This window comes from Ictalurus punctatus, chromosome 28 (assembly GCF_001660625.3).
Source record: "Ictalurus punctatus breed USDA103 chromosome 28, Coco_2.0, whole genome shotgun sequence".
Taxonomy (NCBI): Eukaryota; Metazoa; Chordata; class Actinopteri; order Siluriformes; family Ictaluridae; genus Ictalurus; species Ictalurus punctatus.
Genome location: NC_030443.2, coordinates 18,857,448 through 18,884,847, shown reverse-complemented (window position 1 = coordinate 18,884,847; position 27,400 = coordinate 18,857,448). Strand labels below are relative to the sequence as shown.

Below are 27,400 nucleotides of genomic sequence, written 5' to 3'. Positions count from 1 at the left end.
GATTTTTAAGGCGTAAAGATTGTAAATTATTCTATTAGTTCGTGAGGAGAATGAGGAAAAGCGATCGGATACAGTTTTGTATCCGTTTTAACAGGGTTATGAGAGCAGAAGTGAAATAAAACCTCAACACCACCGAAGCAAAATTCCCCTCTGAGTAATGTCTCGATTATCGAATTCTTCCCAGGGAGCAATTTGACCTCGGAGCTGAAAAACAAAACGGGTGGATCCGAAACGCTCATTCCAAAGTCGCAGTGAAATTCCCCACTGGAAGCTGCAGATTTAATTATAAACGTATAAAAGGTAAACGAATAAAAAAAAACAACAGTGCGGTCGTTAGTAAACTGGTGCTGTATAAGCGGAATAAAACACCTCCATTCAGCTATAACGCAATACGAAGCTCTTACCCGTAGGCTGTCCGAAGCTAAACCCAGAAGACCCCGTCGTGGTGGCCGTGTTGGTTCCGAATAACGATCCCTGTCCGAACCCCGAGGTGCTGCCGCTCTGCCCGAACGCAGGAGCGCTGCTCTGCCCGAAGATGCCCGTCCCGGTGTTCGCTCCGGAGCTGGTACTGCTCGATCCGAACGAGAAGGAGCTGGCGCTGGTGGAACTAACCGAACCGAACAGCCCTCCTCCTCCGCTGCTGCTGGACACCGGAGCGGGAGCCGAACTCACCGCAGCCGCCTGTCCGAAACCGGAGCCGCCTCCGAACGCCGACTGGCCAAAAGTGAAGCCGGCGGCCGAGCCGAATCCGACGGACGCCGGCTGTCCGAAAACCGGTTTTCCAAAACTGGAAGTGGTGGAAGGAGCGCCGAATCCCGAAGATCCGAACGCTGGGGTGGAGGAGGTGCTGACCGTCTGAGCAAACACCGGCGGCAGAGCCGGAGTGGACGTGCTGGCTGCTACGTAACAATCGAAGAAAATACATGAGTAACAAATTATATATACTAAATATATACAACGTAATTAAAAATAATAATAATAATACATTCAAAAATACAATTAATTACAATTACAGCAAAGAAGAGAGATAAAAAGAGAAAAAAGTTAAGAATTTTTTTCTTTTTAACTAAGACAAAAAGGCAAAGAAAAAAAATACTGCGCGCATATCCGCATAAGTTCACGTCTGAATGAATTAAAACTACATTTTTATGTTTGTTGATTTGTTTTTTGAAAAAAAAAAAAAAAGGATCTAAAATTTATTCCAATTATGGAATTTTTCATAGTATTATTATTATTATTATTTTTAAACAAAATAATAGACAAAGTGGGTTTTGAATCTCAATTTGCGCTCTGTAATGAGCATAATGTGCTAAATATGTGGTTTAACAGTATAGGCTCATTAATATTCAAATGTATTTGCATACTCATTAAAATTCAAGTGGAACCTTGGTGAAATGGGCGGAGCTGCTCTACCTGCTGTACTGATGACCTGGGTGAAGCTGGTGACTGACAGCGTTGTACTGTTGGTGCTCACAGCTGGCTGGGTGAAGATGGAGCCTGGAGTGGTGGAGGGTGGAGCTGGAGCTGCTGGATCTGCTGCTGGAGCCGGTTGTTGCTGCTGTTCAACAGGAACAAAAATTGCTGTAGAAGAAGAAGGCGTCGTTTCCTGGACGGGTTTCGACGCCGTTACAGGCACCGTCTCAGCAGGAGGAGGCGTAGATGTGGCCGTAGACGCGGGCGTGGCCTCGGGAACACTGCTGGGTTGGCTCAATGGATTTTCGGCCTCTTCCTGCTTGGGTTGGGAAGGTGGAGGCTCCTCTGTGACGGATGCCGGAGACGGAGTGGACGTTGACACAGCGGAAGGTTCAGGACTCGGTTCCGAAGGAGGTTCTTCGGGCGTCGTTTCAGAAACCGACTCGGGTGGAAGAGAAGGCTCGGGTTCGGGATGTTTCTCGGGTACGGAGGACGTTTCTTGAGGAAGAGGAACCGCGAGCAGGGAGCTGAAGGAGGGCACGGATGCCGAAGGCGCAGACGCAAAGGAGAACGTTTTGCTGGTCAGCGCCGCCGCCGCACACTCAAAAGGCTTAAAAATCCCGGGATTTTTAGACGCCTCCGCTGTAGTGCTGCCGGAATCCGAGCCATTTCCAGTGGCGGCGGATTCCGTAGCGTTTCTGAACGTGAACGTCTTGCCAGGACCTGTGCTTCCGGGCGGCTTGAAGGTGAAGCCCGTACTGGGCTTGGGGGATTCTTTAACCTCGTCTCCTGCGCCAACCCGGAGATCTAAGAAGTGGCCGAGTGCGTCTTCTTGAGCTTTGGGAACCGGGATGGAGTTTTTGCCCGGTTCACCCACCTGGATCACACCTGTGTCAAAATGGAGGGTGGGGAAGACAAAAAAAAAAAAAAAAAGAAACAGATGTAAGAGCTGTGTTTTTACGTAAAGTAAGAAAACATAAGTGTTTCTCCAACAGTTCCAGCTGCTTTCAAACGATATACGGTGATGCATTTACTTTGAGAAGCACTCGCTCCTTGAGATTGAGGCGACGGGGTGCTCAGGTTGAAGGGGAACCCTCCAGGTGATCTGCAATTAACTTACGGATGTTAATCAGAAGGTAGAAATGGACTTTAAGACTTTAGTGACGAAATCAGTAAATACACACTCACACTGCTTTGCTGCTCTGCTGTTCCAGAGACAAATTCAAGCTGAACGGCGCCGCGGGGTCAGGTCTGGGTAGCTGACCTAAACACACACACAGACACTCGTAAAAACACCACTACTGAAAATACTACTGCGAGATCGTAGATTTCAAAAGCGCGGAGTCTTACTGAACACAAAGCCGGGTTGGGCCGGAGCACTCTCTGTGGCCGAGGGCTGAACCTTTACTGCGGTCTGCGTGGCATTCTGAAGAGGATGGGGTTCAAACATGAGGGAAAAAAAGAAAAAACATGTCAGATATATATATAAATCAAGCTCGAGATACAAAACTGCACCTGGCGTCATTATTATAAGTGACGTTTCCTTAGATCAGGAAGATTTCAAGCAACAAGCGGCGATCAGGGTGAAGGCGAAGGAGCTTCCTAAAGTTCTAAACAAACGACGCTCGAATGGGAGAGAGTCATAGCAGGTTCGATACTATGCAGGTGGAACTTTCGAGGAGCAAAAACTCATCGCCTGCGCAAGAAAAAAAACAAGTTAAACTCCGGGACCTGATCACGTTATTATTGAAGATCATTTTACACGCGATCTATGCGGAAAAAAACAACACCACCACGCTTTGACGGATATGACCTTTGAACGACCCTCCGCGAGCGAACACACCCCCTCGTCATTAAGCGCAGTCACGTGTTTCGCTCTCCTGCTAGAATTTCAGACGGGTCTGGGGTACTCTGTACTCCCACCACCGGACAGACGACTCGGCTTCTGCGGCTCCGGTTCGAATACGCCGTGTCGATCGTTTCTATGGTAACGGCTCGTTCACGGGGGACAGCGCGTTTTTATTTCACGCTCGCGGGATTCGGCTGTAACTTTTCCGACTGCTCCGGGACAGAGGAGATTTTGCGTTTCTTTCTATGAACGGATTAAAAAGTATGACGTGTCGCTCTTTGATAAAAATAAATAAATAAATAAATAAATAAATAAATAAATAAAAAGTGTGATTGTTGTGGTGTAAAAGGAGCAAAACATAAATGTAAAGATGATCATCTTCCGGGCGGTAAGAGTGACTGGATCGTTTTACTGTAACAGCACGCCACGGCGTTCTATTCCTCACACGCTTACACGCGGTACGACAAAACGCACATCACCGAGAGGAAAATAAACATGGCCGCTGTAGTTCACAGTACTCACTTTTTTGGCCTCGACGGTCGCCAGAACCTGCTGGAAGGTTTGTTCCGCGGATGAAGACGCGGAGGCGCTGCGGGACGCAAAGAGCGAGAAACACCGTTAATACCTCTGATGAGCTGTTATTAAAGCGTGTTTTCACACATCCAGAGCAGAACAGAACGCATTACAGAGTCCGCTAAATTAATCGGACAGGACTGGACTACTGATTGGGGTGGGGGTGGGAGGGATTAAAACAGTTCCATGCCACCATATTTTGCTGTTATCACCCGGGGTGCACATACTTTTGGCCATATAGCTGTGTCAGGAAATCGGGGGGGGGGGGGGGGGGGGGGGTTAATAAAAGCAGAAATGAATTTGTTCCTGTAAAGGAACTGTAAATGTATACACACTTTTTATTGACACATTGATTTTTTTATTATATTTATAATTTATCACTGTAGTGAAAGCTGTGAAAACATTTGTGCAAGTCGTGTTTTCAGCCATGTATCTCCACACCGCCACACTTAATTAAAACGAAAAAAAAAAAATCAGTGTTCACTTTGTTTACTCGTCAAAAACTCTGAATTATAACGGAGCAGCATGTAAACAGATTCCTGCTTATAGAGAAACAGCACTCGAGGGGTTTACATCAGAATATTCAACACATCAGCAGAGAGAGAGAGAGAGAGAGAGAGAGAGAGAGAGAGAGAGAGAGAGAGAGGGAGAGAGAGAGGGAGAGAAAGAGGGAGAGAAAGAGGGAGAGGGAGAGAGAGAGAGAGAGAGAGAGAGAGAGAGAGGGAGAGAGAGAGGGAGAGAGAGAGAGAGAGAGAGGGAGAGAGAGAGAGGGAGAGAGAGAGAGAAGGAGAGAGAGAGGGAGAGAGAGAGGGAGAGAGAGAGGGAGAGAGAGAGGGAGAGAGCGCTGAGACAGAACTCTACTGAACCCTAATGACGAACTCAGAGAACAAAAAAATTCAACACATTATGATGTTATGTGTAGATTGTTCTTCTTCTTAAATATCAAAGAATGAAATAGTGTGCGTGTGTGTTTTGGTTGTGTGTGTGTGTGTGTGTGTGTGTTAACCTTCCTCGTCAGCGTGTCTCTGTGCTGCTTACTGAAGCTGAGTTATTATGGCTAACACATCACTCCACCGATCGATACACACAGGGTAGAGAGAGGACATCAGGGGACATACTGACTGCACACACACACACACACACACACACACACACACACACACACACACCTCTGCTATATCCTGTGCAGATTTCTTTCCCCAAGCTTGCGCACCATGTGTCCGAACAGAGGACTGACAATCCAGAACGCTCATTAGAATATTAGGCCACACCCACTCAAGCAGCATTAGAACCTTGTTTTGTTTATTCATTTTATGACTTTAGAGTAGAAACGCTGCCGAACGTCTGGTGGAACACTCAGACTTCTAATCGTTACACACATCAATAAACGGTTCTGAAAGGGTACTGACCCGGCGTCAGTGGAAACGGGCATGGAGGCGCCGTTATCCTTCAGCTCCTGTACGTTCACAACCTGAGGCACGTTCTTCAGCGTCAGTTCAGTCAGATTCGCCACTGCAACGCAATTCACACTCGTCACACCAGTGCATTCTGGGTATTCCCTATACACCATTACATGTACACTAGGAATCCTCCACAACTCATTTTCTTTCACCATAAAAGATTCGTTTGAACTTATTTTATGGTTTAAAAAAAAGAAAAAAAAAAAAAAAAAAAGAAGACATTTTAGCTCATTATGGTAAAGAAAGTATATTTAATTTACTTCGCCTTAAAAAAAAAATTGATTATAATATGGTTTTTAAACAAAAAGGTTCATTTTAACGTGCGTTGTGGTTAAAAAAAAAAAAAAAAAAAAAAAAAAAAAAAAAAAAGTATATTTAATTTGATTTATGGCACAAGTTTAGAACTGTTAAAAAAGGTTAGGTTTTTAGGTTTGTTTATTTAGCTTATTGGTAAACAATATATACACATTAGTTTATTTGATGGTAAATATGCATTTCAGCTTATTCTATGATAAAATACATTTATCTCGTAGTTGATTGAGAAAATTTTGAAATGTAGAAGAGAGAGAGAGAACGTCGGGTGCAAACTTCATGGGCTGGTTTTAAAACTCCTTCATTAGTGGCGTAATTTCGTGCGATTAAACTCGATATCGGTGACGTGAAGGCAGTACTGCGAGTTAAGAGACAAAAACGTGTTTGAAATAAAACGTTATACGATCAAACTGGTTATTTCTCATACTGGGTTTCTGGCTGCTCATGTGTCGGTTTAAAGCGGCTCTTGCTGCAGCCTGGGCCGGGGGGAGAGCGGTGGGCGTGGTGTTCTCAAGAGGCGTGGCCTTTTCTGTGGGAGGCGGTCCGTGCATCACTGTCTTGGTGGCCAGTGCTGTGCTGTCGGCGCTGTCCAGGTTTATCTTGGAAACTGTCGGCAAAAAAATGTAAATAAATAAAGAACAGAAGTGAGGTTTTGGTCGTAAGTAGACATTTCTCTGCAGTTCCGCTGTCGTGTCTTACCGCGAGTGTCGATGGCGATCCCCGGCCACTGCGGCACTCTGCCGCTGAACAACGGCGTGGAGTCGATGATGCCGTGAGGCTGGACGGATGTCGTGCGCACTACGGTGGGGTGACGTGGGGGGGCCAGGACGAGCTGAGGCACGTCCTCCTCCGCTTCCTTTTCCTCGTTCACGTGCAGCGGGTCGTCAAACTCCTGAGGCTGATACAGAGACGAGGCGGAGCTCACGTCGTCCAGATCCTCGTAGTACTTGGGGGAGAGGAACGCTGATCTCGACAGGTTGGCTAAAAATATATATCGATATAAATCTGAAGTGGTCTGATACGAGAGTCGCTCGTACTGCTGAACACACGCGAGTTAAAACACTTCAGAAAGTAACGCGTGTCTTCTGTAATAGCGTAATAAAAACAAATCGAGTTGAAACAATTCTCTTCGTTGTGTTCGGCGGTGATACCTGGAGCGGTGGATCGTACAGGTGGAGTCTGACGCTTGGAAAGGAAGTTCCTCAGCTGAGACTGCTTCACCGGAGACATCTTAGCTGGAGGAAAAAAACAAATAAAATAAAGCGTCCGTGCAGCAAGAGCTCGAGATAACGTCAGCGAAATGAAATCGCTTACCTCGGTGACCGCTCATGTCTATTACAGGAAATACACCAGACCGAAAGCGTCCGTGAGTACGTTTCCGCTCAAGTTCGCTACTTTCTAAAACCCTGACGCTCGCCTACGACGCCGGAAAGGAACCCGGACCTCACCTGTCCACTGACGATCGGCGTAGACGTAAACGTCATTGCAAATATTTACCAAATTTATGTAAATACACAGAAGGTTTGAACAAGAATGAATAGCACTGGCCAAACAATCAGTCACGGGGGCACAATACGAGCTAAAAACAAACGAAGTACGCATGCATGCATGTAGCATTTAGCAAAATGGACGCTGGATACCGTAATTTTCGGACTATTGAGCGCACCTGAACGTAAGCCGCACCGACTAACTTTAAAAAGGAATTTTTTTTTTGTACATATATAGGCCGCACTCGTCTATAAGCCGCAGATGTCCACGTTGTAACATGAGATATTTACACAGAAAGATGTCACACAAAGATTTATTTTTAACTTTTAATTAAATAGGTACCGTAAATGTTTTTTTTCCCGGACTGTGTCTGTAACACGGCTGGTTAAAAAAAAATAAAAATACAGTTTTTATTTTCAAGCCTTTAACTTGAAAGCTGTATCATATGCATTTCTTCGTGTGTTTTCCATGATGAGGGTGTGTGCATGAAGCGCAGAATGACACTGCGTTTCATTTAATTCGAACAGTTTCATCGGCCCACTGTGACCTGTTCGGTAATTTCTTTGGTCCGATGTGACGAGGCTAAATGTTTTGGCGGCATGAAGCTCGTTAGCCCGTAAAAATCCATAATTTAGCCGCGTCGTTGTTTAAGCCGCAGTGTTCAAAGCGTGTGACAAAAGTAGCGGCTTATAGTCCGGAAATTACGGTAATGAGAGCGAATGGCACTGCTTGTGATGTCCTTACAGACTTCACCTCAACTCCTCATGAACAAACACCTAAAATGACCAGCTACATTTTCTTATATAAACAAATGCTTCTCGAAATATAATACATCAATTGTCATTTTAGATAATAGCGTAAGAAGTATTTAGAAAGGCAAATTAATCCTTGAATCATTAAGGGAGCGTCTAAAAAGCGCAAAGATTGTTCAAAAGATTCACTTACACACTGATTTGTCTAAGGACCGCCCTAATAGGTGTTTAAATATATATATATAAACATATAGTATTTTTTAATTCACTGCACATGAATGTATGGGTTTTGCAATCTTTTTGGGACGCAGGTTAGAAATGTATTTTACAAACCTGTCCACTTATTGTACGCGGTCCCTTAACGATCTTGCCTTTCTGAAACCTCTGTTGTGTACAAGGTCATTGCTTCCCATTTCTCAACCGTTTCACGCTCAAATTATTAAAAAACGTATGCATATTCTTTCGTTACATAAACGTATACCCGAGGCGTGCTGCGCTAAGGACGACAAACGGTCGAAAGAGCCACGGAAATCGGGATAACGATTTTCTTAATAGCATTAATTAGTTTGTAAGCATGCGAAGGACATCCTGTTCCATCTGTCTAATATTTCGTTTGGAAGACACTATGAAAGAGCTTACATGGAGATTTGGAAGGGGCTCTGGGTGCCGCATCCAGACTCGCCTTCAATAAGGCGTTTTTCAGACTCTCCAGCTCGCTATCCAGACTACAACACACACAGGAGAAAAAAGCATTTATACAGGCGCTCGGGTCGAATAAATAAATGGAGGTGCTGCTGGATTAGGTGAGACGTGGAGATCTTTACCCCTGTGAGGATGATGAAGGTGACGGTGAGGAGGTGGACACGAGCTGGCTGGAGGTTTTGTTGTAGAGTCTCAGGCTCTGCAGGTCTCTCACCAGATGATCCAGCTTCTGTTTCTGCTGGTTGATGATGTCCATGTTGTTGGCCAGAGCTGTGTAAAGAGCCTCTCGCTGAGGGACTATCATGTGTCTGAAAACAGCACAAATTACTAGAGTTGTACATCTTTATATATATATATATATATCAGTCTATACGCACACGTATAAAAGAATTCAGGATGTAACTGCAGTGTATTTCAGAATAGGGCTGTGGCAATATGACAATTATCATATCACGACACGTAGATATTTCTGAGACACAAAAAGAGTATCATGAAATACAGGTGAGGTTTTAACAAAGTAAAATCTAATCTCGAGAGTATAAAAGTATAAAAGTATTTGATTTATTGTGATATTACTGAGGATTAAGGAGCACGTACTTCTGCTTTCTCTTCTTCTCCAGATGTTTCTCCCACTCCAGGTCTAACACGTCATTAACGTCCTCCACGGCGAACTTCACGTACTGGTACAGCCTGCGGATCTCCTGTTTAAACGAACACCGAAGCTTTAATTACAACTCTGATACTGTTATTCTCCATGTGTTAAGCCAGAACGCAATACCTTCTGGGTAATATCTGCTCCTGAGGCTTACAGCCAACGTCATTATGTAATAATATGCTCATTCAACAACGAGTGGCACTGAGGTCTCTGCTAGTACTGTTCTGTATAGGTGCGTGTGTGTGCGTGTGGTGGCTTCAACCTTGAGCTGGTTCTCGCTGCGTGGATCCAGAGGTTTCTTGTAGAGGAGCTGGAGGTACCCTTTGTCTCGGTTCAGTTCTCTCTGAGCTCGGGCTTCTTCTGCTCCGGCGAAACCCTCCAGCAGCGTGGTCTTCAGAGTGCTGATGTCACCGTGCACGGACTGACACCGGAACAAAACGTGCGTTACGTTAAAAAGCTCAGAAACACAGAGTGTTAGTGTGTACTTCATCTGCGCACTAAATCCTGAGTGCGCACTAAATCCTACACCATGCTGCATATAAACCCTGTGCTGTACTTTTTTTGCGTTATTTAAACGCACCTCCGTGGTCTCCTTGATCTCCAGCGTGAACTTGTGCAGATCTTCACTCTCTTTGCGCAGCTCCCTCATCTCGTCCGAGCTCCCTACACGGAAATCAGCCCCCTTAACGCGCGCCTTCAGCTCGTCCATCTCCTTCTTGAAATGAGCGATCTGTGGAGGAGAGAGAGGGAGAGAGGGAGAATGGATCGCTCCGTAACCACACAACTGCAGAGTAATGCTGCACGGGTCTTTTTATTGCTCTGGACTGATGGAGAGATTAGATTATTGTGAATAAAGCACGTGTCCTGTGAGGGACTCACTTCTTCCTGTATTCCAACCATTACAGGATCGGAGTCTTTCATCTGCTGCAGCTGTTTCTCCACTGACTTCACAGAGGGGAGCTTCCACACATAAACGGAAAACATCAGATCGTCCATTACACACACACACACACACACACACACACACACACGTTCTTCACTTATTCATGGAGTTTAATTAGCTCTATCACTCTGAAGGATTTAAAATAACTTGGATGACTAATGAGTGTGTGTAACAAGTGTGTGTTAGCAGAGTGGGTGAACCTGTGTCGAAGGGGCCGCTGATGGAGCTGGAGCAGTTTTCTGCACTGCAGCAGACGGAGTGCTGTTCTGAGCAGGGGCAGGACGGGTCACTGCACACACACACACACACACACACACATTTCTAAATTAATTTATTATCCTGGTGAAGCGTAGGTGTGTGTAATGGACTGAACCATGGTGTGCATACCTGCAGGGGGCGCAGCGGGTTTGCTGATGGTGAACACTGGTTTGGGCTGAGCGCTCGAGTCTGGAGCTGCTGCGGGTTTGGGAGTGGAGGTGAAGGAGAAGGGCTGGGTAGATGCAGGAGCGAGTGGAACGGGAGTCTCCGCTGCTAGAAACCTACACACACACACACACACACGGCAGGTTAATGTACAGTCTAACAGTCCTTTTAACAGTAAATTAGGAGTATAATGCAATGCTACTATCTGCATGTGTTTCTGTTTAATATCTGGATTTAATCCTGGAGTGGGTGTGGCCTAAAAACAGGATGTTTCTTATTTGTTTTCAAGTAAACATCAGCAGTAAATGTAAAAACAATTTATATTTAAAAACAAAAAAAAACAACCTTTTTTTTTTAACTATACGAGGGCTTCATATTATTATTACACTACTTTTTTTGTGTAAAAACTTGCTGCATCTGTCAGACATGTTGGACTGGAGCAACACTTAATGGAGTAATAACTATCAGGATAAAGGTGTTTATTTACATCTCATATATTTGTACCAGTAAATTAAAGGTCTAGGAGTGTGGAGACTGTACGTGAAAGGGTTAACTGAATAGAAACGCTACGGAAACATTTTGGAAACCCCAGACGTAGCGTATGAATTATGGCTCTGACAGTTCCTCAACCTCAGCTACATCTCCGTCATCTATAGAAACATCTAATAAAACTTCAAGAGTGCAGCTGAATGCTGAAACATTACAGGAGCCGCCATGTCGGAGTCTCTCTCTTTTTCATTTTTACCTTTGGTATCGTGTATCATGTCGCCCCCTATAGGTGGAAAGCAGGAAGTGACATGTATGACAGGTTCTACTTCAATTTTGTTTGTTTAAACAGGAGATTACGGAGATTAAGGATGTCATTTGGCGAAAAGTATATTTAGATAAGATAGACTTATTTAAAACTAGCCACGCGTGACGTCGTCTCACCTGTCGTTGAGGTTGACTCGAATGTTAGGTGTGGCTGGCTCCGTTGGACCCTTCGGCAGCGTCATGGGAGAAGCCGTAGCCGTAGCCGTAGCCGTGGCCGTGGCAACCTGCCCTGACGCGTTTGCGCCCTCGGTCGACGGTTTAACACTGAGCGCACTGGCGAAGGAGAACGCAGGGAGAGAGGACGTATCACCTGAAGGTTTAGGAGCTGCGAAGGAGAAGTTTGAAGCAGAGGGAAACATCGAAGTGGTGGAAGGAGTGGCACCGAAGGAGAAGAGAGAGGAACCAGTGGAGCGAAAACTGAAGGCAAGACCCGATGAGGAGGAAGAAATTGTTGGAGCTGCTGTAGAAGCAGGAGGGGCAGAAGTAGAGGCAGGGGTGATGGAGGGCATTTGGAACGACGGGAAGACGGGAGGAGGCGGTTTGGACATGGCAGGGGCTTGAGGCGGAGACTCTGAAATCGAAGAAATGCGCAAAATCAATGTTATATATATATATATATATATATATATTCGATTTAATTAGTGTTTAAGTAAGAATGAAAAGCAAGCAAGGACATCCAATTCTCTTGCATCCCTAAACCGCTTTTTGGAAAATGACCCAAAAATCACAACAGTCTACTTACAAACAGTCAATTAAATAGAAAAAAAAACAAAATACAGCTGTTCCTCACTCTGTAATGGAGGTCTCTCTCCGTCCTGAGGCAGGCTGTCGGCGGACGTGACGAGCTGCTTAACGCCCGGGTTCAGGTTGATCAGGGAGAAAGGACACAGCACTCCGTCAGTGGACAGGATCAGCAGCGTGGGAGCCGGCGGGAGCTTCTTCTCATCGGCTGGGGAGTTAAAATATAAAAAAAAAATATCACAGCCGTGAGGTCATTAAGGGTCATGAGGCGTTAAACCGCAAAGAAATTCGACGTGCGTGGATCGATCCAGGATAAAAAGTGTACAAAAACATTTAAAAACAAAAAAACCTTCCTACAGCAGTTACACAAGACTACAGCCCCGTTGGAGAGGGGGTTAGCTTAGAGGCAGGATTTGCATGGCATTTGCCTGCTATTCAAATAAGTAAGAAGCACGAGTACGAAATCTGGAAACCTGGTTATACGCTGAAACGAGCCTGAATTGATTTAGTCAGCAGAGTGAGATTAGAATCCATCGTTCGGCTGTTTCACACGTTCCTACAGGCAGATTACTCAAACAGACGGCACTGTTCATACACTAACTATCCTGTACTTGGTTTAGCGCAGCGCTCGGGTTGGGACTCGGATCCTTTGGACTTACATATGTGTATCTCGCCCTGATTGGTGTAATCGATGGCCACTCCCACGGGAAGCGTGTCATCGTTGCTCAGAGTGACGGGAAGTTCGGCTCGGCTCGCGTCCTCCAGCAGCCACAGCTCCCAGTTTGTCTGTGCGAAAAGAGGTAAAGTGACTGCCGATCTTTTATGTCATATATGACGGCGTTTGAGGTAAGAGAGAGGATATATTCCACAAAGCGAGCTAATAAAATCCCATAAAAACGCCACCGGCTCGTTGAAATAAAGCCTTTTTCAGCTAGCGTTGTGGAGTACCCTTTGGATGTTTTCAGCCCAAATGTACGGAGATCATTCTTAAATGCTTAAAAAAAGATTAAGGAGTTAGATAAGCTAGATTGGACTGTTGATTTGATACGACCCGATTCGGATTTCCTGTCCACACATCATTCTACAAAATGGACGTCCGTTTCGTTGTCCGTTTCCACCTCATCAGCCAGTCGGTATTTGGACGATTACCTTGTCCTCTTGTTTGGCGATAATGCTGACTTCGATGGAGGCGGCCGAAGCGGCGAGGATCAGATCCCTGAGTCGGGAAAAAGAAACACATCAGTTAAGACCAATCCGCTCCGATCTACACGCGAACTCCGATTGTATTTCCGCACTCTGATGTCGTGTCCGTCTCACCAGTCCTCTACGTGGTTCAGGAAGTAGTGGTGCTGTCTCTCGGTGCACGACCCAAACACGATGTCGCCGAAGTTCAGGAACTTGTCCTCTTTCTTCTCGTCTTTCTTCTGCGTGAACACAACAAGGGGACGGGTTTAGAACGAGTCCGTGCTTACCGCCGTGTTAATCCACAGGTGTGTAAACGGGACTCACGGGAAGCGACACCATTACGAGCTCGGGCGGAGTCTCGGGAGAGCCGTCGGCCGCCGCGTACACCACGGCGAAGTTGTAGGTGCTTAACCATAACACGTCCAGGACTGAGGGGTGGGAGGGAGAAAAAAAAATACATTTAATTACTTTAGTACAATTATATAATTGATCCATTATGACAGTTGAGCACTACTGGAGGGTTGAGGTTGATTATTTTCCTCTAACAGCACATCCTGAAGTGGTTTATTCCTCTTATACTACAGAAATGAACCAATGATTACGGTATTTTATTTATGAAATAACGGCACACCGTACTGTTATACATTTGTGGTCGTATTTAAAGTTCGGGGAAGTAAGTTCGCTCCTGTTTTAAGTCGCTATAGCGGCATTAGTTCCGCTTGTTTTTTCCTCTCTCTTCCCACGAGGTCATAAGACGCAGCTTGACGCATTATAAATAAACCGTAAAGCGTAAAATTCCTTTCCTGGGAAAAAATGAATTCGTTTGAAATAACGGTGCATCGGATATCAGAGAAAATATAATCGGACATCAGATCCTGTAGATTGGAAACGGATTTGGGTTTTTATTTAAACTGGAAATATTTACATATAAAGATTGATTTTATTATAGTTATACTTTCTGATTTATTCATTTATGATGTAGTAATATCATCATCATCATTTTTTATTATATTACTATTATTTAATGTAGAATTTTAGCTTATATTACTCGTATGTACTAACAAACTACAGATGATCAGTTTCACCACGGCTTCAGCGTCAGGTCCACAGCTAACTCAGCTACATCCTAACACCGACGCTAGCTAATATCGAATAAAACCTACAGCCGCTACGTTTCTGGTCAAGTTTTCCGACGTGACGTGAGCGCGGCACGATCGCACCCGAACCCGGCTTCGCGGGAAACAGGAGCGCGCGCGATCCGCCGTTAAACAGTTACCTTTGACAGGATTGTCGGCGGTGTAGAAACTCGGACAAGGGATCACCTTCTTCTCCTGCAGAACCTGGAGAGGAGATAAACCACATGCCAAAGACGGTCAAAGGCGAGGAACCCCGAAAGAACGTCAGTGATGTGAAGAAGCGGAATAACGAGACACTTACGGGCGTGTACTGGACCACCGTCGCGTCCTGCTTCCCTGCAGCAATCTGCTTTCCTTTAGGACTCCAGCAAACTACACGGCGGGGAAAAAAAAAAAAAAACACATTTCTACACTAATATTTTCACTCCAGTGCATTTATTTATTTATTAGAGACTGATTTATATCCAATAATAAACATTTACTATTCGTAAAAATGAATTAAAATATTTAGAGCATACTTTATGATTAGGCTATAGATAGACATTTATAATATAATATATTAGTTACATTTTCAATTATTAATTCATAGAAAATACTACATCTAGAAAAAGAACTTCTGGTGTAGTCCGGGGCAATAAGACGTTATAATATCGAAAAAATCACAACATATCAAGTCAAAATATGCCTTTCTGAGACATCACTGATATCGTGAGATATGTTTTTATGAAATAAAAAACTCTACATGACTATAAACCAACTGCAAGTAGCTGAAGTGTGAGAATACACACTCACCGCAGGTGATGCCGACGGAGGCAGGAAGTTGCGCGACCACTACGACTTTCTCCGTCACGTCCAGCACCATCATACTGCCGTCCGAGAGACAGGCTGCGACTCTAAACGCCTCCACCGGACTCCATTTCAGATCCTGGACCAACGTGTCCGGCTCGGAGCCCGCTTTAAAGGACGCGAAGGGACACTTGCCCTGTCTGGCCTGTAGGAAATAAATAAATAAATAAAATAAGTGGGTTAGAGGTTTAGAGCAGTGTTGTTTTTTTCTTTTAAAGTAAAAAGGAATAAAATATAATAACAATATTAAAAAAAAAACCTTGTTGAAGAAGGTGCGGACGTCGTAGAAGTCCAGCGTGAGAACGGTTTCCTGGCCAGCGCCACACACCGACAGGGTGAGCTCGTCGCTGCTGAGGGCGAGGTGGTGCATCGGGAGGTCAAGGGTCAGCGTCTGGCACGTCACGCCCTCCACTGCGGAACACGACGAGACAGTGACATAAGCAAAACCTAGATTTCCATCCAAACTTAGTGCATCGTTACTGTTAGAAAAGATTGGCTTTAGCGCCGAGAGACAAAACACCCGTAAAAGATCAAAGCGTGTTCCTGATGCGGCTCGTTTGCTTTTACTGACACCCACAAAACTCCATGAAAAGGCCAAGTGCACAGACAGCTGGGTGTCGCACATTACACACACAACCAATCAGCAACTACTCACAGCCTCAGAGGCTCCGCCCAAAAGCCACAGAGCAGCTGATATGCTCTGTACACTTTTCTGGCCACAACCTACAGGATCAGGAAAGCTGTAATCTGATTGGCTGTTCGCACTTCCATTCTTTCACACTCTGGTTTTCGGCAACACATTCCAGACTGAAAAAAAAAAAAAATCGTCCTCACAATCATCTCGTACTTTTTATAATAAATATCTTACCTATCTCGTTGGGGTTTCCGCTGACCTTCCCCGCAGCGATGATGTCATCGGTTACAAACACCTTCAGCGCTCTGCCTTGGCCGACAAACGTCAGACCGTATTTGTTGGAGACAGCGAGAAGACTCGAGCGTTCCCTGGGCAAATCATCAGGGGAGTCAAAGACACGGATTTTCTTCATCTGACGGAACTGAAAATCCTGTTGGAAAGAAAAATATAAACATAATAGAATTCATTAACCAATATTATATATATATATATATATATATACACATATACACACACATACACACACCTAATCATTTAAATCTAATGTGATCGAATTAATGATGTGTATGATATTTAATATTAATATTTAAACGAATCGATACATTCTTAATACCTTATCTACAAGAGTCGGTTCAAAGAGCCAAACGAGTCGACTCTTTGAATCGACTCTTTCAGATAGGATATTAAAAACATATCAATTAATTTAAATTTTATACGCGGAATAAACGCGGAAAATTCGTGAACATAAGGTTTATTTTATTACATTATTATTAAATCTTTGTGTACCATCTAATTTGAATTATTCTATACGAACACATCGATCAAGTCAATTTAATTCCGGTTAACTCAAAAGATAGCTTGCTAATACAGAACAGAATACATTTTTGTCTTTTTTTTCAATACATCACTTTATTTATTATTAAAATATAACGCTGAAATACTACTCAATACTACTCAATTTATGCCGGCTAGCGAAGTTAAACTTTGACGTTTACTAGCTGACTAGCTTTATTAGCATTGCTAGCTTAGCGGAGAAGCTAAATCGTTTTTTTTATTTAGCTTTTTACCTTCATTTCCCTCTCGGGAGTGTCGTCCCCCATTTTGTCGGCTTTCCGTTATCTGTCCAGGCAAATTATTGTATTTTAAAATGTTTTAATCGGCACAGATGTCTTCATTAGCTTAGCAATCAAAGCTAGCAAGTACACGCGCAATTTGTTTATTCCATTGCGCGAGAACAGAAACAGAATCAGAATCGAGCGCGCACCGCGTGTATAGAAAGCCAAAAGGGTCAAGCGTCTTCCATTAACCAAACGCTTTCAAAAAATCCGAAAAGGAATTTCGATTAGAATTTAATCTAGAAAATATAAAAACTACGTCCTTATATTATAGTACGTTGTTGTTTTTTTTATTTTGCTTTGGTTATAAAATATAAAGCTTTACTTCATGCTTAGAGAAAACTAATTTAAAATCTAAAGGATTCAAATGTTTTATGAAAACCAGTCCGATTAAGAATCAATAAATAATAAGGCAAAAACATAATCTTTTTTTATTTTGAATATTTCTTATGTGAAATGAGTGCTTCTTCTTTTAAGCATTTATTTATAATTGCTCTTTTACGATGAGATAAAAAAAAAACATTAAAACTACACTCGCATTAATAATGACCCATTTGGCTTCCCGATAAAAACGTGACACCGGAAGCAAATTTTCCAATATAAAAGTTATTTCCGTCATTTCAGTGGCTCGGCATTTCAGATTCCGTCAACAGAAGGTTGTGAGTTCACATCCCGAGGACATTAACTTCACATCTTCGTGCTTAAATTAAATACGAATCGGGTTGTTTTAACATATCAACACATGTTAAAACACGAATTTATCTGTTTTCAAAACAAAAGTCTCAGCACAATTTTTTATTTTTTAAATCCACAATGTTTTCTTATTTAATCTACAAAATATAACCTTAACGATATTTCAAGGTTTGTGTTTTCTTTAAAAACGATGATAAGCACATTTCAGTAATTCCCCCACATAAAAAACAATTTCAAACTACACTGATAAGTGTATATAATATACATAATTTTACATGTAATTTTATTTATTCATTTATTCACTTTTTTTTAACACTAATATTACACTAACTTAATTTTACACTGTAAAAAATATAATCAGATAAAGATGTTTTAAAACCCTCAATTTCCTACACTGATTGTAGAAACATGTAGATGGAGACTTGAACTGAGCTGAAAAATTTATAATGTATATACATAATTCTACAGTATAGTTTTATATATATATATATATATATATATATATATATATATATATATATATATATATATATATATATAAATGAGACATTACGTTTTATACATAAAACGTCATGTCGGCGGCGTGATGTGAAACAAGCTCTTTGAAGGTAAATATGACTTATGTAGAAACAAACAGATGAGTGTTTGGTGAAATAAGGAATTTTATTAGAAAGCAAATATTTCAGTATTGCATTTGTAAATGAATCAGTGAGTTGAATGACACCAGAGTCAAAAGTCAAAACCAGTTCGAATTCGAACGGAAATTTCTCGTTCAGTCAGAGTCGTTAAAAGGCGTAAACAACAGTTTTGTTTTTCCGAAACGTGGCCGTTTGAAGCGTCTCAGTCGTCTGTGTAGAGTAAATCCCCGGCTGTTCTGCATCCTGGGACCAACTGGACCTCTAATATTAGAGATCCCCAAAAAATGAGAGATGAGAGAGATGGAGAGAGAGAGAGAGAGAGAGAGAGAGAGACTGAGAGAATCCTCTGTAAAAGCTGAAAGCAAAAAGCAGCAAAAGGTTTGTAGAATTTCAGCTAAGTGCTAACAAAATGTAAAATTAGTGCACGTTTGTTCTCTGATTGTCTGCGCTCTGAGCACATGGCTTTTCTTTCTTTTCCCGCCAGCTTTCACACCAAAATGGTAAAGTGCTGGCGTTAATTATTCTTCTAAGACTCACACACATACACACAAATACACAATTCAGTCCTCATAAATCAGAAATTCAAGGGTTCGGGGGTCAAAGGCCATCAATGAACTAAAACTGATATCCAATCAGGAGTTTGTCTAATCTATTCATCGACTGACACTGTTTGAATGTTTGCTGAAATCTGAAAAAAATAAAAAAAATTCAAAATCCCTTTTTTTTTTTTTTTTTTTACAATTATGCAATCCTGTTTTTAAAAATCTCAGCACATTTAAACACATCCACTGTTCCGGAAGCTTCTTGATATCGTTATTTAACTATTGCAGATTTTCTTAACACAAAGAAATAACAAATCATCATTATCATCATCATTCAGATCAACAAACAGGTCAAGAATGAACCATTTTTTAATACGGTCCAGCTGTGCATAATTCGTTTTATACCCCAAGATTTAAAAAAAAGAAAAAAGAAAAAAAGAGCTCTGATCCTCATCAGAAAAGAATTTATTTAAAAATCTGTTTTTATTAAGAAATACCTGCTGATTAAACACTAAACAGCAGCATCTTTGTGAGTTATGATCCACGAAGCATAAAAATGATTCACGACTCACAGCACCGTTCGAATACAATACACGAATACTGAAAAAAAGGCAGAGATGTTCACAATCAGGCTTTAAAACTTGTAGTTTGGCCTTTTTGATGAGTCATGAGTCATTCGCGAACGAGTCGACTCTTTGAGCCGGATCGTTTACGTGAACGTCGAGAGCTGACTCACGTATAAGAGACATGTTTTTTTTTCTTCTTTGTCGTCTTTTATTTGTAGATGCTGGCAACGCTAACGCTCTCGAATGTGTAACTGTATATGAACTGAAAAATATTTGGAAAGCTCTCGTCAACAGCGGAGTCGAATTCATTCGTCTTCATTCATTTAAGCGATTTAAACCAAATAAATCTTCAGTTGATTCATCTGTCCAAACAGTGCATGTGTGTCATCTGCGGCCGTGTTTATGATTAAAAACAGAATGAAAACAGATGACTTGCATCCCCTACATCATCGTTTATTTTTTAGAAATTCTAAATGCTGTCCGGTTTAGAACAAAATATCAACCAGCCAAATGAGTTGAATGATCCGAGTCACTGAAAAGAGCAGGGATTCCCATGACTAAAGCACACGGATGATTCACGATTCATATACTAGAGTTGACTCAAAAATGACTCTTTGCCATTTTGTTCTAAACAGAATCGAATTTATTTTTGAGTTGGAAGAGTCAACTCTTTTTGTTGAGCTGAGTCAAATGATCTGACTCACTGAAAAGAGCGGAAATTCCCATCACAGGAAGTACACCACTGATTCATGAGTCGCTTAAAAGATTCGACCGCAAGAGTCGAGCTACGAGAGTCCGCTCTTTGCCATTTTGTTCTTAACCGGACATAACATCAACGAGTTGTTTGAGAGCAAAAAGAGTCGACTCTTATTTTCAGTGAGTCAAATAATCTGACTCACTGAAAAGGGCCTGAATTCTCATCAGTAAAGTTCACAAGGTGAGTTACGATTCATGATTCACGGCTCTGTTGAAACAGACGAAGGAATACAAATACGCAAAAACTCATGATCAGTTTTTAAAACTCATCGTTTGTCCTTTGGACCCGTCTCTCACACATCTCAGGGAAAAAAGCCAACCCCTCTTTTGCAGTTTGTGCAAAAGCAATCAGCCAAAATTAGTGCCAAAATTTAGAGACCGTGAAGTCTTAATGACGGAAATAGCATCTACAATATAAAAAAAAAAACCCCACACACACATACACCTATAACTATAACTATAAATTAGCCTGTCGCTCCACGTCGGACAGCGTTATGCTACCACAAACAGCGCTTTCCCAGCGTTCGGTTTAGCGATCGACATTCTTCTGAGTTCCTCTCAGCATCTAGTGCAACGGTTTACATAGATTTAGAGCCTAATACCTGTCAGAAAAGTAAATGAAAGACGAATTTTGCAATATCGCAGGTGCAGAAAGAAAAGAAAAAAAGAGATGCAGGATTAAATACAACTCCTATCAGAGCAACGAATCAGATCGTTTTACAGTACGTTCTTTACTACGGTTTCACGCATACTAACTGAAGGATCGCAGAATTTCACCTCCTCGGCCTGTACTGTACATAAAGCTATAGTTTGAATCATTTATGAACATGCACCAGAAAAGATTCAGTCAGTTTCAAAGATCGTCAGAATCCTTAGGTATGTTTAAGTAGCTACAATTCAAAAAAAGAAAGAAAAAGGCCAAATCCTTGATTCGACATCATCACACGTGTCTCCTGCACCTTACTGAGGTTTAACAGAGGAAGTGTTTCTGTCTGTCACACTAATAGTCTCGTTAAGGCACTGATACTCGTCGTACATATACATACAGATTTATCTACAGCGTTAGGAGTCAATATGTGTTCGTTAGAAACACTGAGTTTCCTCTTTACTACGTAATAATAGACCGGAAAAGGGATGTATAATTAAATACGATGAAATTTCCGCTTTTACCGCAAATGTAGTCGATCATCCGAGGCATTTCGGTGTCTGCAGTGTGCTATCTGGAGCTACAAGGCTAATGTTTTGTAAAAAAAATATCCGCCTCAAACCCGCATCCAGTTCTTCAGTGATAGACGTGTGTGGATGTGGTTTAGGACAGTGGTTTTAAAAGTGGGGGCCGCCAGGGGGCGCCCGGGAGGCCTCAACAATTTGGTGTGAAAAATAAATTCTCACTCTCAGACAACCACACACACACACACACACACACACACACACACACAATCAGTTCTTAATGTAATGTAATGATGTAAGATGTAATTATTAATAAAAAAGGGGGGATGTATTCAGAAGTCTGTATTTTTAATGTGTTTTAAGGACATCTTGCAAAAGTGGGGCCTCGGTCAAATGTTAATGCCATTTGGGGGGCCTCGCCCTGGAAGAGTTTGGGAACCCCTGGTTTAGGAGACTGTACGATGTCATTTGTCTCTATGAACAGGAAGTAAATTTCGCCGTGTAGAGGAACACTGGAACGTGCTCGGACGGGATTAGTTTTCCTTGAGGAGGTGTTGTAATGTAATTAATACCGAAGTATGTCTGGGATTTCCATGTATAGTTCCTTGTATAGTTAAAGGATCATTGTTTTCTATCATCGCTAACATTCTCACTTTTCTGTGAAGTCTTTCGCAGCGATGTTTGTTGGTAAACGAGACCTCTTGGCTGTACTCATGTTCGGCGCGCGTGAACACGAGAGGGCTTTGGCCGAACGGCCGTCGCCACGACATCACGTGACGTGTCTCGTCCCGAATCTGCGGAAAATACGCGGTAAAAAAAAAGATCAAAATCGCAAGCTCTTCCGAATACTGCGAAGTTTCGTTGACTTTGCGTTCATTTCTGCGATCGCGAAAGTGCGAAATCCTTCAGGGACTGCTTAAAGCATCTAAAGAAATTCACTAGGGGGCAGTGCAGAGCCAAAACATCCCTCATTACCACCGCAACGCCCCGATGGACCACTTACGTTCGATTTTACCTCATGTAAAATAATAGAAATGGAAGTAGTTGATGATGATGCGTCTGCTAAGGAAATGGGGAAAAAAAAACAAAAAACATCAGCACTGGTGTCAAAATAGACTAATGAACTAATCTAGTCTCGCGTTTATCTCCCTCGTCGTACGGTCACGCATCACGCATCCCGCACGTGTCGTTTAGTTCAGCTTCCCGTACGTTTACGTTAGAATTTCACCACACCTACACTCCCCCTTCATTTCTTTTAAACAATAAACGCATGCTATAGCCCAAGTCTAACACAAGGCCTACTTGGAAAACCCTCTCTCTTTAAATGTTCCCATGACTCCCGGACAAACCAACCGACGCTTCGAAATGTTCCTTTTCTTTCTTTCTGAAAGCGCAAACTCACACCACAGAGAGAAGGCAGGCGTACGAAAGGCAACGCTGGAGTCACATGACTCACAAAGCCATCCGGATATTTCACCCGGAATATTCCAGGTGAAGCAAAAGCACATCAGGCGTTACATGAGAGAATTTCATTGCGAGCGGTTCATTGAATCCTAACGCAACGTAAAAAGTAGCGAGGTGCGATTTGTGCTAACAAACTACCTAACGTTTTATAACGTAGCGTAAGCCCCGCCTCTCGCGGTTAGAAAACTGTACTGGAATTTAAGCTGGAAGATCTTAGCATGATTTAAAAAAAATCTCTTTATTTTTTTGGATTAAACTTGTAGGACTACTCGTTAGCTACATTATCCTCGTAGCTCCAGGCCGCGAGCCGGAAAAACGCCGGCCGATCGACTGCATTAGGGTTGGAGGTGAAACCGTACGCATCTGATTTTTTTTTGGGCTAAAACGTTCCTCTAAAGGCAATTTCAACAAACCTGAAGATTCTGACTGAGAGAAAACAATATTCTGATCCAATCTCCGGCTTTCAAACCACAACTCTGCAATGCTCTCTCTCTCTCTCTCTCTCGCTCTCTCTCTCGCTCTCTCTCTCTCTTCCTTCTGATGATGTTCTGTTCAAAATAAAAAAAAATTTTAAAAAAAAAAGAACAACTTGGATTTCTTCATTGCTGTGTCCTGGGAAAACTCCAGAGTGCACAATCATCTCTCTCTCGCAATCTTTCAGGAGAAAAGTGCTGCGAAGTCAGACACTCGGCAGGAAACTGAGCGTTACTGTATATCGTGACTTAGAAACACACACGCGGGAAAGGACGAGCGCACCGCTACAGATCCGCTATAGATTATGCATCGTGAATACGAAATTAAATCTTTAAAAAAAAGAAAGAAAGAAAGAAAGAAAAACGGAAAACAAAACCAAAAAGGGAAAAGAAAAAAAAAAAAAAAAAAAGAAGAAGAGAAGACAAAGTGTCCGATCTCGTAGTGTTGAAACTTCACTGAAATTTCTTCGTCGGATTTTCGTAATCGATCGCGAGGGAGGACAAGAAAGGGGCGAAGAGCTAAAGTCACTTCGGTTACTCAGTCACCTCCCTCAGTTCAAGTGCAAATGCAAAAACAACAACAACAACAAAAAAAAAACCACAATAAAAGCCAGCGAAAATGATCAAAACGATACCAGTCTCACATTAAATAATTTACAGTAGAGAACCATAAGCAAACAAAAAAAAAAAAAACAACAACAAAAAAAAACACCCAACTTTTTCTTTCTTTACCCTCACAGTGACAATCAGTTCGTGTGTTTTTCCAGACAGGGCCACGATGGAGTCCGACTCGACCCCATCCAGATGCTGGAGGGAAATAAAACAACAAACCACGGAGACGGGTCGGTATTTAATTTGCGACGCTGCGGTTCTGTGAATCGTATCCTGTTCGTTTTGCGTGCAAGCGTCCCGGCTTTAAACGCTCCAGTATGCGCTCTCGTACGTACGCGCTCCGTCCCTCGGGAAGATGCTCTTTTTTGTTTCAGTATTATTGTAAATGACAGCCGAGGCTGTTTTAAACAAACACAGGCATCGCTTCTGGAATCTCCATACATCACAACGGCAACATGTACGTGATTACCAGGAACCGGGATTTCATCCGTCGCCAGAACAGAGCTGGAGATGTGTTTACGCCAAACTCGTGGACGATGGAAGTCTGGCGGCGGCCGGCAAACGTCTTCACGTGAAGCCTGTGACGTTGGGAATTCAGAATTTTACCGATATCGACTGGTGAACATTAAAGAAGGCCCTAAATGATGCGCTGAATACGTGCTGAAAAAAATTCTCATCCTGTGCTTTTATTATGGAGAAACCTGTTTATCAAGAAGACATGCTGAATACATTTCGCACTGGCTCACAAGACTGAGCTCTGATCGGCCGATAAAAATCACACGCAAAGCGAACGTAACTACAGATACGTGTCCTTCACGTTACACGTCCTTTCCCCTTCGGTGAACCGGCTTTTCCATTTCGCCAGGTGACTTTTATTAATATACTATTAAAGTTCCCAGGTGTCTATCGTATTGCCATAGCAACGGGGCATTTCATCCTTTCTGACATGGAACCCCCCCCCCCCCCCCCCCCCCCCCCCCCCCGCGCCCCCCGCCGCCCCCGCGATGGTGCAGGGATACGAGAACGCATCCTGGAACTTGTAAAGTAACCGGAACGACTTCCTTTGCTCCAGTGTTGGAAAGTTGTTTTTTTTTTTTAAATGGACGATTTTTCTTTCGTGTCGGTTTCATCGGAACGCTTCACGGATGTCGTGTTTTGTAGTCGCACGTGTTTTGTAGTCGCACGTCCCCCACATAATTTACCAACTGCCTTTGAGACTTCTATTCGGAGTAAGTTTTAAATAAATGTGCGAGGGGACGCGTATGAATTCTTGAGCAGAGAATAAACTACAGATGCGGCGGACAGAGATCAGACTGAAGGGATGCCAGAGAATCCATTTAAAATGTTATTTTGGTATCTTGGACCGAGATCCCGAAAGAGTCGGCGCTTTCGTCAGCCCCGGCCGTTCGCGGGCGCGCCGTTTTCCCGACGGACGCTGGATCGCTTTCGTTTTCCTGGAAAGTACGGGACATTCGGCGGATCGCAAAAAGAAAAAATCTCTCCAGAGGAAGGTCACTGAGGTACTTTCGCGTCTCGTGAGAGGTTTACAAACGACTTCCACTGCACTTTTTTGGCTAAAAGATCGGTGTATAAAGAAGTGCTTCATCTCAGCACGAGCGCAAATCTTTCTTTTCTACGTACATAAGCAATGCCTGTGTTTGTCCTTTAAACCCACTCTACCCAGCATGCACCGCTGCACGTGTTTCCGATACCGTTTTTAATTCGTCTTTACTGACTCGGATAAAAATCCACACCTGGAGTGTGTACTGAGGAGAGCATTTTTTAAAAACGGGTGAAACCTTGGTACTGTATAAAAAGAAAAGTCTGAGGCCACGCCTCTTTTATCGTGATTGTCAATCTCAGTAAAGGAGGCGTGGCCTTCGTATATCAGTCTCAGTGAAGGAGGCGTGGCCTTCGTATATATCAGTCTCAATAAAGGAGGTGTGGCCTGGATATATGTATACCAGTCTCAGTAAAGGAGGCGTGGCCTTCGTATATATATATATATATCAGTCTCAGTAAAGCAGGCTTGGTGTCTTTGCTTCTAAGTCCCAGTGATGGAGGCGTGGCCTCTTTGTCTATCAGTCTCAATAAAAGAGGCGTGCCCGGTGACGGGCCAAGTTAAGGAGGCGTGTCAATCTTGCACCTTTTTCCTTCTGCTCTTATTTGCCGTTTATAAAAATCAGATCAACATTCACAAGGTCATCTAACATACTTGACTTAAGCTGATGAAGTATCGGAACACCTGTCCTGTACCTGTACATTCAGTCTTGTTGATAAAGGCGCATTAAAAACAGTACTGAAACACAGCCCGGCTTCTGCCAAAACACCAGCCGCTTTTCACTGCCCGTTTATCCTCAGACCTTGCCCAAACTCCTCCTCCTGCTGTCCGTCATGCGCCGGACGACCCTGAACTCCGCCCTCGACCCCTAGAAGAAGAGGACTGGCCCCTAAAGTCTCCTCCACTCCCTCAGCCAAGGCTCCTTCCTCCTCCTCCTCCTCTTCCTCCTCCGCCTGGCCCTCGATGAGCTCCGCACTCTCGTTATCCAGCGGCTGCTGAGTTCTTACAGCATCCTTACGCTCCCCGAACAGCGGCAGCTGCTTGAAGTCTGGGTCAAAGGTCAACGGAACGCCCAGATTAAGCCCCGCCCCAGAGCCACGGTACATGTCGATGCCTTCGGGCAGCATGGACTTGATCTTGGGCAGCCATCGTTTGCGGACGCGGCGCGCGTTGGTGCACATGTCGGCGGCGATCACGTTCATCTCACTCTCTTTGAAGTTGGGTGCGAAATTTTGACAGTAGACTGAGAAAGGAGAGAGAGAGGACAAATAGAAAACATTTAACTGCCAGATAAACCACCTGAAACGAGTAAAGGAGGCGTGGCCTTTGTATCGGTCAGTCACAATGAAGGAGGCGTGGCCTGTATGTCTGTTGGTCTAAGTAAAGGAGGCGTGGCTTGTGTGCCTGTAGTTCTAAGTAAAGGAGGTGTGGCCTGTGTCTGTCAGTCTAAGCAAAGGAGGCATGGCCTGTGTCTGTCATCTTAAGTAAAAGGCATGGCCTTCAAAATCGTTTGTCTTAGTGTGTCTGTGTATATGTCAGTCTCAGTAAAGGAGGCGTGGTCTCTTTGTCTATCAGTCCTATTGATAGAGGATTGCCCTCACTGTCCGTCAATCCCAGTGACGGAGGCGTGGCTTGTCTATCTGTGAGACCCAGTGATGGAGGCGTGGCTTGTGTATCTGTCAGTCCCAGTGAAGGAGGCGTGGCTTGTGTGCTTGTCAGTTTTGTAAAATGTTTACAAATTAAAGTCAAATCATATTGAGTTGCATATCATATTGTAAACACACCTTTATTAAAAAGTTAACAGATAAGGATCAACTCATTAATAAATGTTTATGGACATTTAATATAATTTATAATTATATTTGAAATAGTTACATCACAAAAA

At 43.1% G+C, this 27,400-nt stretch overlaps 2 protein-coding genes across 7 annotated transcripts in view; both read right to left on the bottom strand.

The window, feature by feature from the left end:
• The window catches only part of nup214 (nucleoporin 214), a 28,395-nt gene extending 11,215 nt beyond the window's left edge, over positions 1-17,180 (bottom strand). Inside the window, exons 1-30 of one of the 2 annotated variants that reach the window (XM_017460138.2) lie at positions 16,993-17,180; positions 16,160-16,355; positions 15,551-15,702; positions 15,238-15,436; positions 14,747-14,817; positions 14,586-14,649; positions 13,634-13,737; positions 13,442-13,548; positions 13,274-13,340; positions 12,784-12,910; positions 12,174-12,332; positions 11,501-11,954; positions 10,535-10,686; positions 10,348-10,436; positions 10,084-10,164; positions 9,785-9,934; positions 9,467-9,625; positions 9,147-9,250; positions 8,672-8,857; positions 8,487-8,572; positions 6,759-6,842; positions 6,307-6,588; positions 6,035-6,214; positions 5,245-5,347; positions 3,785-3,851; positions 2,764-2,839; positions 2,602-2,677; positions 2,448-2,518; positions 1,414-2,301; positions 405-899 (exon numbers count right to left, since the gene is read on the bottom strand). In XM_017460138.2, coding sequence (XP_017315627.2) covers positions 405-899; positions 1,414-2,301; positions 2,448-2,518; positions 2,602-2,677; positions 2,764-2,839; positions 3,785-3,851; positions 5,245-5,347; positions 6,035-6,214; positions 6,307-6,588; positions 6,759-6,842; positions 8,487-8,572; positions 8,672-8,857; positions 9,147-9,250; positions 9,467-9,625; positions 9,785-9,934; positions 10,084-10,164; positions 10,348-10,436; positions 10,535-10,686; positions 11,501-11,954; positions 12,174-12,332; positions 12,784-12,910; positions 13,274-13,340; positions 13,442-13,548; positions 13,634-13,737; positions 14,586-14,649; positions 14,747-14,817; positions 15,238-15,436; positions 15,551-15,702; positions 16,160-16,355; positions 16,993-17,025 — 5,062 coding nt within the window. In that variant the 5' untranslated portion in view covers positions 17,026-17,180. The remainder of the gene's footprint in view (positions 1-404; positions 900-1,413; positions 2,302-2,447; positions 2,519-2,601; positions 2,678-2,763; positions 2,840-3,784; positions 3,852-5,244; positions 5,348-6,034; positions 6,215-6,306; positions 6,589-6,758; positions 6,843-8,486; positions 8,573-8,671; positions 8,858-9,146; positions 9,251-9,466; positions 9,626-9,784; positions 9,935-10,083; positions 10,165-10,347; positions 10,437-10,534; positions 10,687-11,500; positions 11,955-12,173; positions 12,333-12,783; positions 12,911-13,273; positions 13,341-13,441; positions 13,549-13,633; positions 13,738-14,585; positions 14,650-14,746; positions 14,818-15,237; positions 15,437-15,550; positions 15,703-16,159; positions 16,356-16,992) is intronic. The other variant, XM_017460139.3, reaches the window with a different exon arrangement.
• A 7,959-nt stretch (positions 17,181-25,139) lies between these two features.
• The window catches only part of LOC108260149 (nucleus accumbens-associated protein 2), a 37,554-nt gene continuing 35,293 nt past the window's right edge, over positions 25,140-27,400 (bottom strand). For all 5 annotated transcript variants that reach the window (XM_053676962.1, XM_047151786.2, XM_017460198.3 and 2 more), the window contains one exon: positions 25,140-26,758. In XM_053676962.1, coding sequence (XP_053532937.1) covers positions 26,295-26,758 — 464 coding nt within the window. In that variant the 3' untranslated portion in view covers positions 25,140-26,294. The remainder of the gene's footprint in view (positions 26,759-27,400) is intronic.